The sequence below is a fragment of the Vulpes vulpes genome, chromosome 7 (assembly GCF_048418805.1).
Source record: "Vulpes vulpes isolate BD-2025 chromosome 7, VulVul3, whole genome shotgun sequence".
Taxonomy (NCBI): Eukaryota; Metazoa; Chordata; class Mammalia; order Carnivora; family Canidae; genus Vulpes; species Vulpes vulpes.
In genome coordinates, this window is record NC_132786.1 from 50,111,623 (window position 1) to 50,125,183 (window position 13,561).

A 13,561-nucleotide genomic window follows, 5' to 3' on the forward strand; every position below is an offset into this window, starting at 1 on the left:
CTGCGCTGGAGCCTTAGCGCCTGCGCGGTACGATCGGTCCCCGAAGGCGGCCCCGCCCCCTCCCCGCCCCGTGGGCGGGGCCACGCGGCTCCGGAGCCTCGGAAACCGGCGCGGCCCGCGGGGGTGGGAGGAAAAGCCCGGCAAATGCAGACGGCTCAGGGACCAAACATCAGCGGCTGTTTGTAAGGCACGGACTCCAGCTTCCCCGCTATTCCAGGCCGGGTTTTCCCTCGCGCTCCAGGGCGGGGAGGAGCCCCGCGCCCGCTCTAGCCCCCAGGTCCGGGGAGGGGCGTGGAGCGCGGGGGGCGGGGGGCGGGCCCTCGGCGAGCGTGCGCGGCCCTGATTGGCTGCTCGGAGCGGCGCGGGGTTTGGCGGGGAGTTTGACTGGCCGATGGCGCGCGGGAAGAGGTGGCTGCGGATGGCGTCGTCGTGGCGGGTGCGGACCCCCGAGCGGGATAGGTAAGCCCCGCGGCCCCCTTGGGGGACGCGCACGGGGACAGGCTCTATCTCCCTCCTTTCCTGCAGGGTCGGTGCCACTCGGGGCTGTTCGCGCTGCGCAGCGAGGCTCCCTGGCCCGGCCACCGTGCAGCTCGCCCGCGGCCTCGGCCTCGGTCCGTAAAATGGAAATAATCCGAGCGCGTAGGGTTGCGGCCGGGCGCGGAGGAGTGAGGGCCCAAAACTGCCTTGAGCAGGGGAAAGAAGGTTAGCTAAGGTGCACTTTACGTGCGTGGGTGTGGCCTAAGGCTGGCTCAAAATATTTTGTAACAAAATACCCAGCAGTAGCTCCTTTAGTACCTTCTGCTTGCCAGACGGTACATTTTAGCAAAGTTGCCCTCGGGCTGCTAGTCAGTGTTCTTATTTTCAAAACCCTGCTGTTTGGGTAACGTGGACCTTAAAGCGGAACCAAACCTCCAGCTGGGGGACCTGGCCGCCGCTTGTTATTTTTTAAAAGGGGCGCTCCAGGATGGGCCAAGCAGTTGGGTTTTCTGTTAATCACAAAGGGCATGCATTGAGTGCTCGCTTCGGCAGCGCATATACTAAAAAGAGCATGCATTTAAATATAGGCTGCCAGACTGCTCCCCCAAATTTCTTTTTTTTTTATGATAGAGAGAGAGAGAGAGAGAGAGAGGCAGAGACACAGGCAGAGGGAGAAGCAGGCTCCATGCACCGGGAGCCCGACGTGGGATTCGATCCCGGGTCTCCAGAATCGCGCCCTGGGCCGAGGGCAGGCGCCAAACCGCTGCGCCACCCAGGGATCCCCCAAATTTCTTTTTTTTTTTTTTAATTTTTATTTATTTATGATAGTCGCACAGAGAGAGAGAGAGAGAGGCAGACACAGGCAGAGGGAGAAGCAGGCTCCATGCACCGGGAGCCCGATGTGGGATTCGATCCCGGGTCTCCAGGATCGCGCCCTGGGCCAAAGGCAGGTGCCAAACCGCTGCGCCACCCAGGGATCCCCCAAATTTCATTTTTAATGGGTTCATTGACACCTGTCCGGCTGGCTGTGTCTAGAGCGTAGCCAAACGCCCGGTGGGCTCCCGGCTAAAGGGGGCCTTGGCTTGCGGTGGTTGGTGCACAAGGTCACGCAGACATGCAGGAGTTCCTCCTGGGCCCTGGGAAGACTGGAGAAGGGGCATTTGTAAGTGAGCCAACTGGGGAAGGTGAGGCAGGCAGAGCGCAGGGGAGAGGCTGGAGCAGGACAGAGCAGCCAGGTAGAATAAACGGAGACTAGGCTCCTGTGGCTGGTGGGGAAGAAGGGAAGACTCTCCCAAGGAGGGGAGGAGGATGGGAAAGGAATGCGGGAGCCGGGAACATCACCTGCCTCGAGTTAAGCTTATTCTGGTAGGCCAGGTAGTGTTTGTTTCTCTCCCCCTACTGCCACTCTCCCGTTTCTCTCCCTCTCTCAACATCTATATGCGGGTGCATATACAGATCACATTCCTGCCTTGGAGACTCCTGAAATCTGTTCATCCCCCCCGCCACCCCCTCCAAAAAAACACACTGGTGCACTTACGCCAAAAATCTTACACATGGTATCACGGAAGTTTCCAAAGATGGAAACCTCACCTTGCTCCTCTTCAATATAAGGTAAGGAGGAAACCTGACCTTTTCTTAAGCACACAGGAGACATGAGGCAGTGTAGAGGAGGATAAGAAGTTTTGCACTCTGGTTTCTAGTCCTGTTACTTGGCTGTGTGACCATCGATCGGTCACTTTTTGGAACTTTTTGGAACCCTAGAATCATAAAATGTCATAAAATGAATACCTGTTCTGACTTCTTTGGAGCTGAGAATCCAATAAAGTGACGGTTTTTTTTTTTTTTTTTAAAGATTTATTTACTCAGAGACACACAGGGAGAGAGAGAGAGAGGCAGAGACTCAGGCAGAGGGAGAAGCAGGCTCCATGCAGGGAGCCCAATGCAGGACTCGATCCCGGGACTCCAGGATCACACCCTGGGCCAAAGGCAGGCACTAAACCACTGAGCCACCCAGGGATCCCTAAAGCGGTGGTTCTTAAGGTGTGGTTCGCTTGCAGTTGTTACAATGCTAAGTCTCCTGCAGCCCAGGTGGCCCAGCAATTTAGTGCCGCCTTCTGCCCAGGGCCTGATCCTGAAGACCCAGGATCGAGTCCCACGTCGGGCTCCCCTGGAGGAGCCTGCTTCTCCCTCTGCCTGTGTCTCTGCCTCTTTCTCTCTCTGTGTCTCTCATGAATAAATAAATAAAATCTTAAAAAAAAGAATGCAAAGTCTCGGACCCTCTCCTTGATTTACTGAATCAGAAACTCTGGGGGGCTGGGGCCACGCACTGTGTTTGAAGCCCTCCAGGTGATTCCGATGCCTGAAATTTCAGAACCACTGCTCTAAGGAGTTCAGCTTTTTTTTTTTTTTTTTAAGATTTATTTATTTATTCATAAGAGACATACAGAAGCAGACACACAGGCAGAGGGAGAAGCAGGCTCCCTGCAGGGAGCCTGATATGGGACTCAGTCCCGGGACCCCGAGATCACACCCTGAGCCGAAGGCAGAAGCTCAACCACTGAGCCACCAAGGCGTCCCAGGAATTCAGAGTTTTTGTTTGTGATTCACAGTAATGACGTTTTACATCACTGTTCATAAGTTTGTACTGCACACGTATAGTACAATGACCAGTGCAATCTTCTATTCTTTTGTATTTCCTTTTTGAAAACGCAGGAAAAATCAATTTTTAAAGGATATTATGGGGCAATGGATGAAATTTGGATGCGGACTGTAGATTATATAATCCCATCAGTGTTAATTTTCTTAATTTGGAAATTGTACCGTGACTATGCAATATAATGTTCTGTTTCTTAGAGTCACACTGAATTATTTAGGGGTAAAGGTGCACTGCGTCTCTAGTTTACATGTACACGTAGAAAGCATAGGAGACAAAATGTAAATAATTGGTGAATCTGGGCAAAGGATATGCAGGATGTTCTTATGCTTGTACTTTCTCTGTAGGTTTGAAATTTTATCGAATAAAACATTACTCCAATATGATTCAGACATACTAAACTGATTTTGCCATTCACACTGGGTGCTTGCGTGACATGTGTAAAGTCAGGGTAGGGGGAGGAGCAGAGGCAGAGGGAGAAGCAGACTCCCTGCAGAGCAGGAAGCCCAATGCGGGGCTCGATCCCGGGATCCTGGGATCATGACCTGAGCCAAAGGGCCAAAGGCAGATGCTTAACCGACTGAGCCACCCAGGTGCCCCTTAGTCACTGTTTTCACATCTTGTTTACTTTAAGCTCGAAGATACACGACTTTATCGTTTTATCCTAATGCCCAGCGGAGGGGCATAAGGAGGTGGAAAGAGGGAAGTTATGGATTTGAACTGACGCACATTTTAATGCAGGTTTCTCCTCCTTGGCCCTATGCTACTTTGGCCAAATATACGTCTGCAACACGGGACTCACACCTACCTGGTAGGACTGTTAGAGCTAAGTGAGAAAACGTACGTGCGAGAGCCAGGTGCCGACGGAACAGGTGCAGGTGCTTCATAAATGCCAGCGTGCCTCCCTTTTGCTCAGTTCTGCAGCAACTGTCAGTCATGCTGTTGACTTGTCCACAGGGGCAAGGACACCAGCAGGATTAAGAGTATCTGCGTCCCTGAAGGAGAGAGATGTGCGATTTTATACACTGCTGATGTGATCTGACCTGTAAAAACTATCCTGTGAGACACAGGTGCTGTTTTCTAAAAGGACTTTGCCAGAAGCTGACTTTCACTGGGTGTGTGCTATTCACGCAACGATCGAGGAATATAATTTGGGGAAAAAATGCTTAGAAAGGGTTGCCAAGTTATGGCGTTTCCCCAGTTACTTTAAATATTTCCCCTTGTGTGTGTTTTTGTTCTTTAATAGTGTGAGATCTTCAAAGAACACTGTAGGAAGAACACATGCCACTAAAGATGTAAGTTATCTTTGTATTTTAATGTGATTATCTCATAATTGATGATATGAAATATACCTTTCCTGGGAAGCTTCGAATCTTGTAGATTTTGCTTGGGAAATTCAGTGTTTTATTGTGATGAAAAGCATATTCCTTTTCCTTCCACCTTTGACCACTGTTAACATTTTAAATCTTTTTTTTCTGGGCCTAGGTTTTTTTTTTTTCCTCTTTTCATTTGGATAGTTGATGTCTTATAAAAGTGTACAACTCTGTTTTGCTCTTTTCACTTAACTACTTCTCCATTTGTTTTTAATAGTTTTATGAGTTCGTGCTATTCATTTAGTCCATATTATAGTTTCTCTTTAGGGTCTTAAACGGATTTTTTTTTTTTTAAGAATTTTATTTATTTATCCATGAGAGAGAAAGAAAGAGGCAGAGACACAGGCAGAGGGAGAAGCAGGCTCCATGCAGGGAGCCTGATGCGGGACTCGATCTGGGGTCCCCAGGATCACATCCTGGGCTGAAGGCAGCGCTCAATCGCTGAGCCACCTGGGCTGCCCTAAATAAATGTATGCTAAGGGACACCCGGGTGGCTCAGTGGTTGAGCATCTGCCTTCGGCTCAGGGCGTGATCCTGGGGTCCTGGGATCGAGTCCCACGTTGGGCTCCCCACAGGGAGCCTGCTTCTCCCTCTGCCTGCGTCTCTGCCTCTCTCTCTCTCTCTCTCTCTCTGTCTCTCATGAATAAATAAATAAATCATAAAAAAAAATGTATGTTATGGGCAGGTACGTTTCTTCAGCCGTCTGTGCAGCTCATTTCAAATTATTTTCCAGTAGCTTGTCCACTTGGCAGTGGAAACCCACGTTAATGATGTCTGAGAGTGGCCACTTTCAGGGTGCAGGGGGTCGGGGGTTTTGTCTGCCCCCGCCCTGCCCTCCTGCCTTACGTACTGTCTGCACCTGCTGCCCTAACCCCTGCCCCTGCCTTCAGAGGGTGGCTCTCGTCCTGTGGGAGGCCTGGGACCCCCCCTGCAGGGTTGGGTTCGGCTCTGGGCTCCCACCCCAGCCATAGCTTGCTTGTTCTGTGGGTGGGTGTCTCTCAGCAGTCTGCCCTGGGTGGCTAAAATCCTGCGTACCTGGCATGGGTTTCTCCAGTTCTTCGGCCCTGCTCCCAGCCAGCGCTGGCCGAAGTCCTGAGTGCCCGGGGTGGACTGCTTAGCTCTCCCCATCTCTCGGAGGCCTGTTTGCCTCAGGGAGGATGGAAGGTCGGTCAGCTACTCTTCTCTGGCATTCAACTCAGATTTATTCCGCCTCCTTTATGTCTTCCAGAATTTCCTCGTATTTTCTTACCTGTCAATGGCACCCTTCCACATTTTCCAGAGTTATGATGGACATTTTTCTCATTTTCTGGAGGTTTTGCTCTATTCATGGGTATTTGAGGTAGCAAACTTCATGGGGCTTGTTATTGTATTAAATCATAAACCCTTGTCTCTCCTTTGGTTGAGAGAGTTTTTACCTTTATGTATCCTTATGAACTTCCAGGTAGATGGACATATTTCTGGGGAGAGAGCCCAGAGCGTTCCTGAGATCGGGAGTCAGCAAACTATGGTCCATGGGCCAAATCTAGCCTGCCCCATGTTTGTACAACCCTGTGAGCAAAGAATGATCTTCACAATTTTATTTTTATTTTATTTTTAAAGATTTTATTTATTCATGAGAGACACAGAGAGAGGCAGAGACACAGGCCGAGGGAGAAGCAGGCTCCGTGCAGGGAACCCGATGTGGGACTCGATCCCAGGACCCCGGGATCATGCCCTGGGCCGAAGGCAGAGCCTCAACTGCTGAGCCACCCAGGTGTCCCGATTTTCACATTTTTAAATGGTTTAAGTAAAATAAGAAAATCTCATGATCAGGGAAAATGATTCAAATAAAACTCATAAAGTTTTATTGCAATACAGCTGTGTTTATTCTTTCTGCCTTGTCACCATCTGCTGTCAGACCGTAACGGCTGAGTTGAGTAGTTGGAACAGACGCAAAGCCTAGGACATTTACTCTCTGGTCCCTTAGAGTAAAGGTTGCCAGTCCTTCCCTTCATTTGTCAAAGGGGGTCTGTGTCCCTCTGACCGTCCCCCCAGAAGTTGTTAAGGATCACTTCTTTAGGCAGCAGTGGCAGCAGTGACACGGGAGCGCTCGGTTCTTGTCTCATAGAGCCGAAGACTGAATCTCGCCGACAGCAGAGAGCCAAGTGATTGAGGTTTATTAAGCAGAGTTACAGAGAACGCGCTCAAAAGTGAGAGGGGTCCCTCCAAAGTGAGAGGGGTCCCGCCACGGTTGGGATTTAGGGCTTTAATGGTCTGTTTTTTATAGGAAACTGCCCAGGGAACTTGGTAAATGTCTTGTCGGTGTAGGTGGATTTGTGAATATCAGGTCTATATTTAAAACAAACCTGGTGGACTTGTAACAAACAAGATGTTTTTTGGTAAATATGAGCACAAAGTGTTCCTTTTCCCCTGTTAATATTTTCCCAACATTTCTCTGCATCTGGGGCTTCTGTGATGACTTAGTAGCCATTCAAGAGGAATACTCCCTAACCTTTGGGAGCTAGGGAGCCAGGTGGTTTTTTTGTTTGTTTGTTTGTTTGGTTTTTTTTTTTCTGATTTTACTGTCTTATCTCTGTTTTCTTAAGATGGGTAGGAGCCTGACTCTGGGGCCTTTCCCTTATCTTTCCCTGCCTAGCCCCATCTGCCCCTCTCTTGTTCCTACATCAGGATTATCCTTGCTAACTAAATCAGCTTCGTAATGTTCCTTTTTGCTATAGCCAATTCAAGGACTTTGACTTTATTTGCCTTTAGAAAACTGGCCCAAAGCAGAAACCCACTGATGTGTTTGATTTTCCGGATAATTCTGGTGTCTTCAGCATCAGCAGGCTGGGTGAAAACGAGAAGGATGATGAACCTTATGACATCTTTGGTTAGTATTTTAAATCCTCATCCTAAAAGCTTTTGGCCCGTTACTAATAAAAATACGGGAATATCTCCACATATAAAAATCTATTGTCTGCATGTGACTGTAGTGTTCCGGGTAGTACTTGGTAATTTGGCTTAATTTTTCCCACTTATAGTTACATTGGAACTAAGAACTCTTATTAAACATGTATCAAGGTGGAACTCTTCTAGTAGCTTTTGTCCGCAAGCCAATCCTGTTGGACACCTGTTCTGGTGCTCTGATATCAAGAAGGATATGAACTCTATTTCTCGCTCCATACCACCAATAGAGTCCTTCAGTTAGGGGCTTTAATTTAGGGAGAAGAAGAGGAGCATTTTTCTCTTTTTTTTAATACACTGAGGCAGAGGTTGCTTCAGGAGAGCCCAGGGAGAGCTTCACTTGGGTTCCTCGGAGTGTAAGGAAAACAGGGCTGTGACCCGGTTGACCAGGTGTATGTGAGTTGTCCAGATGGGACCGCTTCTGTCTGTGTCACTGGCCACTCCAGAGACCAAAAATGAACAGAAGGTGCCAGGTGCCCCCACATTTAGATCAGCAGTGATCAGATATTTTTGTTGGAATAAGTTGTAAGGGCAATTTTGAACACCTGTACCCTCTCACACATTTTTAATTCAGGGTCTAATATTTTCTACTCCAATCTTCTGTTAATAAAAGAATATTATTTTATAAGATGAAAAGTAATCATTACCAGAATACATCTTTTGTTATGGCTTGATTAAAATGTTTTAATTGCTTAAGGGAAATTTAAATGTAAAAGATTGAATTCAAAAGAAACCATGTAACTTTTTACTTTTATATCTTATTTTATTTTATTTTTTTAGAGAGGGAGAAGTGGGGGAGAGGGAGAGAGAATCTTTAGCAGGCTCCACACCCAGCATGGGGCTTGATCTTACAACCCTGAGATCATGACCTGAGCTGAAATCATGAGTCAGATGCCTAACCGACTGAGCCACCTGGGCACCCCCACATAATTTTTTTAATTGGGATGTAGTTCAATTATCAAAAATTTCCCTATATTCAAGTGTACAATTCAATAGTACTGTCATGTGGTCACAGAATTGTACAGCCATCACCATTGTGTATTTCAGAAACTTCTAGTCACCTCAGCAAGGAACTCTGTATCCATTAACAATCAATCCCTACCACTCCTCCCCTCCAGCCTCTGGCAACCATACACCTACTTCCTGACTCTTGGTGTGCCTGTTGTACAAATGGAGTCATACACTCTTCATTTGTGACTCACTTCTTTCATTCAACATAGTGTTTTCAAGGTCTGTCTGTATTGTAGTGTTAGTACGTCATTCCTAAAAATGTTCTATTTATTTATTTAAAAGATTTTATTTATTTACTCATGAGAGACACAGGCAGAGGGAGAAGCAAGCTCCCTGCGGGGAGCCTGATGTGGCACTCGATCCCAAGACTGTGGGATCGCACCCTGAGCCACCCAGGCACCCCTCCTGAAAATGTTTTAGCTCAATACTCTGTTGTTGAATATACCTCATTTTGTTCTCCTTTCATCAGTCGATGTCTGCTTGGGTTGTTTCCACTTTGGGGCCAGTGTGAGTGAACCACCCCCTACCCAGCAATGCATGAGGTTCCTGTTTCCTCGCAGCTTGGTCAGCTCTTGTAATCACCTGACTTTTTGATTCTGGCCATGAGTGTGAAGTGGATTCTCAGTTGTGTTTGTGTGATAACATATACATAACCATAAAATTAACCATTTTGACCATTTTTAAAAGTATAGTTCTGTGGTATCAGTACATTCACGCTGTCGTGCAGCTGCCCTCACCACCCACATCCACAACCTTCCCATTTCCCCCCAACTGAGAGTCTGTGCCCATTAGACAATAGCTCTTTGTTCTTCACACCCCCCAGCTCAACTTTTTCTAGAACCTTAATTACTCTAGTGAGATACTTATATGAGAGGATCCCTCCAGTATTTTTCTAGTCGTGTCTTTTTTTATCACTTAGCAGTATGTCTTTAAAGTCCATCCTTGTTGTAGCAAGTGTCTGAATTTACTTTTGAAAAGTGAATAATATTCCATCCTCTGTGTATATCTGTTTATGTGTCAATGGACACTGCTTCTACCTTTTGGTGATGGTGAGTAATGCTGCCGTAAACACGGACACACCAACATCTGAGTCCCTGCTTTCACTTCTTTGGGGTCCATATACAGAAGTAGAGTTGTTGGATCATATGTGTACGTTTTTGAGGCCTTGCCATGCCATTTTCCACAGAGGCTGCAACATTTGTGTGACGTTTCCGTTAGCAATACACATGGGTTCCAGTTTCTCCATATCCTCACTTGGTTTTCCTGTTTTTGTTTTTGTTTTTGTTTTTATGATAGCCAGCCCAATGAATGTGAAATGGTACTTCATTATGGTTTTGAATTGTATTTCCCCAGTGGCTAATGATGTCGAACATCCTTTTGTGTGCTTATGGGCCATTTATGTATCTTTTAGGAGCTATCTATTCAGATTCTGTATCTATTTTATTTATTTATTTATTTGATTTTTTAAAAAAATTTTTTATTTATTTATGGTAGTCACAGAGAGAGAGAGAGAGAGAGAGAGAGGCAGAGACATAGGCAGAGGGAGAAGCAGGCTCCATGCACCGGGAGCCTGATGTGGGATTCGATCCCGGATCTCCAGGATCGCACCCTGGGCCAAAGGCAGGCGCTAAACCGCTGCGCCACTCAGGGTTCCCTGTATCTATTTTTAAATTGGATGATATATCTTATTAAAATTGGGTTCTCGGGATGCCTGGGTAGCTCAGCGGTTGAGTGTCTGCTTTCAGCTCAGGGTGTGTGATCCCAGGTCCAAGGATCAAGTCTCACTTTGGGTGCCCTGCGAGGAGCCTGCTGCTCTCTGTCTCTCATGAATGAATAGATCAAATCTTAAATAAAATTGGGTTCTCTCTGTATATGAGAGTCTGGTTTGGATGACTGGTTACACATGGAGGTTCAGGATTGGTTTCTTTCTCTTTTATTCTTTGTTATTTGCAGTAGTAAATAAATACCTTTGCCTAGTTGAGGGCACCACAGAGCCATTAGCTTAAAAATCAGGCATTGATAGGTTCATTGCTTAAGCAGCTGTTATTTGCACACATGTGTTTTAAATCTACACGCCATGCTAAAATTCGAGCCTGAACAAATGGTAGCTTGGCCCCAGGAACAGCAGTTCCCTGGCTGCCCCCTCCCTCCCCTAAGCTCTCCCAGCATGCGGGCAGCTGGCCCTGGCCCTGGAGTGCTGAGGTCCCTTTTGACCTGAGCAGGTACAAGAGTGTTCTTTATCCTGAGTCCTTTCCCAGCAGTGGTCTCTTAAGTAGAGCCGTGATGCTCCATCAGGTGGGGACAGAGAATGTCAGCCTCCCTATTCAGATTTCTTTTAGCTCATTAAAAAAATTTCCATATAGTACATAAGTATGGTAATACAGGTCATAACTGTTAAATGTTCACGTATTTACTAGTGAAACGGTATAAATTTCTCATTGTTGAGGTGTGAGCTCAAAAACATTTGGGAGGTAAGTAGCCTCTGTAATCATTAGAAATTAAAACCGAGGGGATCCCTGGGTGGACTTGGCAGTTTAGTGCCTGCCTTTGGCCCAGGGCGCGATCCTGGAGTCCCAGGATCGAATCCCACGTCGGGCTCCCTGCATGGAGCCTGCTTCTCCCTCATCCTATGTCTCTGCCTCTCTCTCTCTCTTTCTGTGTCTATCATGAGTAAATAAAACATTAAACCAAAAAAAAAGAAAGGAATTAAAACTGAGATTGCCATTGAAAAGGAACAAATGTAAATACTGCCCAAGCTGCCAGCTTTTAAAGTTGTACTTAAAAAAAAAAAAAATCTTTCATAGATCCTCCTTTACACAGCACTGCTATCTATGCTGATGAAGAAGAATTCTCCAGACACTGCGGGTCATCCAGCCCTTTGAATCCTCAAGGAAAAGAAGCAAAGAAAAGGTATGGTTATATTTTAAGCTGTCACTTATTGGTGGCCAGTTGGATATCTGAGAAGCTCTTTAAATAGAAGCTTATAAAACTAAAGCTTTTTTTTTTTTTTTTTTTAATTTATGATAGTCATACAGAGAGAGAAAGACAGGCAGAGACACAGGCAGAGGGAGAAGCAGGCTCCATGCACCGGGAGCCTGACGTGGGATTCGATCCCGGGTCTCCAGGATCGCGCCCTGGGCCAAAGGCAGGCGCCAAACCGCTGCGCCACCCAGGGATCCCACTAATGCTTTTTAAAGATCTTTGGAGCCAACTTAGGTTTTTTTTCCTCCAGAGAACTGTACAGAAAAACTTGTTTTCAAAAATTAACATTATGTATAATAACTAATTATAGGTATGAGTTTCTAGGAAAAAAAAACAGTCCTAACGATGTAATTACAGCAGGATGACCATAGTTTGTACTGTGTTGTGTGTTGAAAGTTGCTAAGAGAGTAGATCTTAACAGTTCTCATCACAAGAAAAACAAATTTTGTAGCTCCGACTGGTGATGTTAAAGATTTCTTGTGGAGATCATTTTGCAGTATATACAGGTAGCAGAGCATTATGTTGTACACTTGAGACTAATGTGTCAATTATACCTCAATTATAAAAGTCCAATTTAGTCTAAAAAGCCCTGTAGTAATTTTAATTGACAACTGATTATTCTGGAAAACATGCCTGTGAAGGTGGTTTAGCTTTGAGTTAAAACAGGGAGGGAGGGAGAAGCTTTTGTTTTTTAAGTTTTTATGTTAATTGCAGTCACGGGGTTCTCTTCACAAGTGCACTACATAATCCCACCACCTAATCCCACCACCTACTTGGTCTGTCCTGGCACTGCCCTCCTCTCTGGTGACCGTCAATTTGTTCTGTGTATTTGGGACTGTTTCTTGATTTGCCTCTCGCTCTTTTTTTTTTTCTTTGCTCCTTTGTTTTTTAAATTCCAAATATGAACAGAATCATATGGTATTTGTCTTTCTCTAACTGACTTCACTTAGCATAATACTCTAGCTCCATCCATGTCATTGCAAATGGCAAGTTTCCATTCCTTTCGATGGCTAACATTCTGTTGTGTGTGTGTGTGTGTGTGTGTGTGTGTGTGTGTGTATACACACATATGTGTATATTAATGTACACACATGAAATGTGTACATGTATACACTTGAATATATATGCACTTGAAATGTCTATTCAAGTCTTCTCCCCATTTTTTAATTGGATCATTTGGTTTTTGGGTGTTGTTTTATAAGTTCTTTTTTTTTTTAATTTAAGAAATAAATGTTTTTTAAAGATTTAACTTGTTAGCATGAGCAAGGGGAGAGGGAGAGGGAGAAGCCGGCTCCCCGCTGAGCAGAGAGTTTGATGTGGGGCTTGATCCCAGTACCCTGGGATCATGACTCAAGCCAAAGGCAGACAATTAACCAACTGAACCACCCAGGCACCCCTCATAAGTTCTTTATATGTTTTAGATATTAACCCTTTATCATATATGTCATTTGCAAATATCTTCTCCCATTCCAAAGGTTGACTTTTAATTTTGTTGATTTGTTTCCTTTGCTGTGCAGAAGCTTTTCATCTTGATAAAGTCCCAATGGTTTATTTTTGCTTTTGTTTCCCTTGCCGCAGGAGATGTACCTAGTAAGAAGTTGCTATGGCCACTGTTAAAGAAGTTACTCTTTGTGTCACAGCCTCATGACAACTCCCACACCAAAACAGTACTTTATTTTGTAAATTTTGACCCATTATTACTCCCATGTTATGGTTCTTTAGAATTTTGATGGCTTCAGGTCTCACATTTAGGTCTTTCATCCATTTTGAATTCATTTTGGTGTATGGTGTTAGAAAATGGTCCAGTTTCATTCTTTTGCATGTTAGCCGTCCAGTTTTTCCAACACCATTTGTTGAGGAGACTATCCTTTTCCCATTGGATATTCTTTCCTGGTTTGTCAAAGATTAATTGATCATATACTTATGGGTTTATTTCTGGGTTTTCTGTTCTGTGGAGCTGTGTGTTCGTTTTTGTGCCAGTACCATACTGTTTAGATGACTACAGCTTTGTTCTAGAACTTGAAGCCCGGAATTGTGATGTTTCTAGCTTTGCTTTCCTTTTTCGAGATTGCTTTGACTATTCAAGGTCTTTGGGGTTCGTACAAATTTTAAGATTGCTTTT

General features: G+C 45.5%; 1 protein-coding gene across 1 annotated transcript in view; it reads left to right on the plus strand.

Annotated features, from left to right (window-relative positions):
- The first annotated feature begins 300 nt into the window (after nucleotides 1–300).
- CENPU (centromere protein U) overlaps nucleotides 301–13,561 on the plus strand; it is a 37,716-nt gene continuing 24,455 nt past the window's right edge. Inside the window, exons 1-4 of the mRNA XM_072763795.1 lie at nucleotides 301–459; nucleotides 4,377–4,425; nucleotides 7,255–7,372; nucleotides 11,262–11,367. Of these exons, the coding sequence (XP_072619896.1) occupies nucleotides 392–459; nucleotides 4,377–4,425; nucleotides 7,255–7,372; nucleotides 11,262–11,367 (341 nt within the window). The 5' untranslated portion in view covers nucleotides 301–391. The remainder of the gene's footprint in view (nucleotides 460–4,376; nucleotides 4,426–7,254; nucleotides 7,373–11,261; nucleotides 11,368–13,561) is intronic.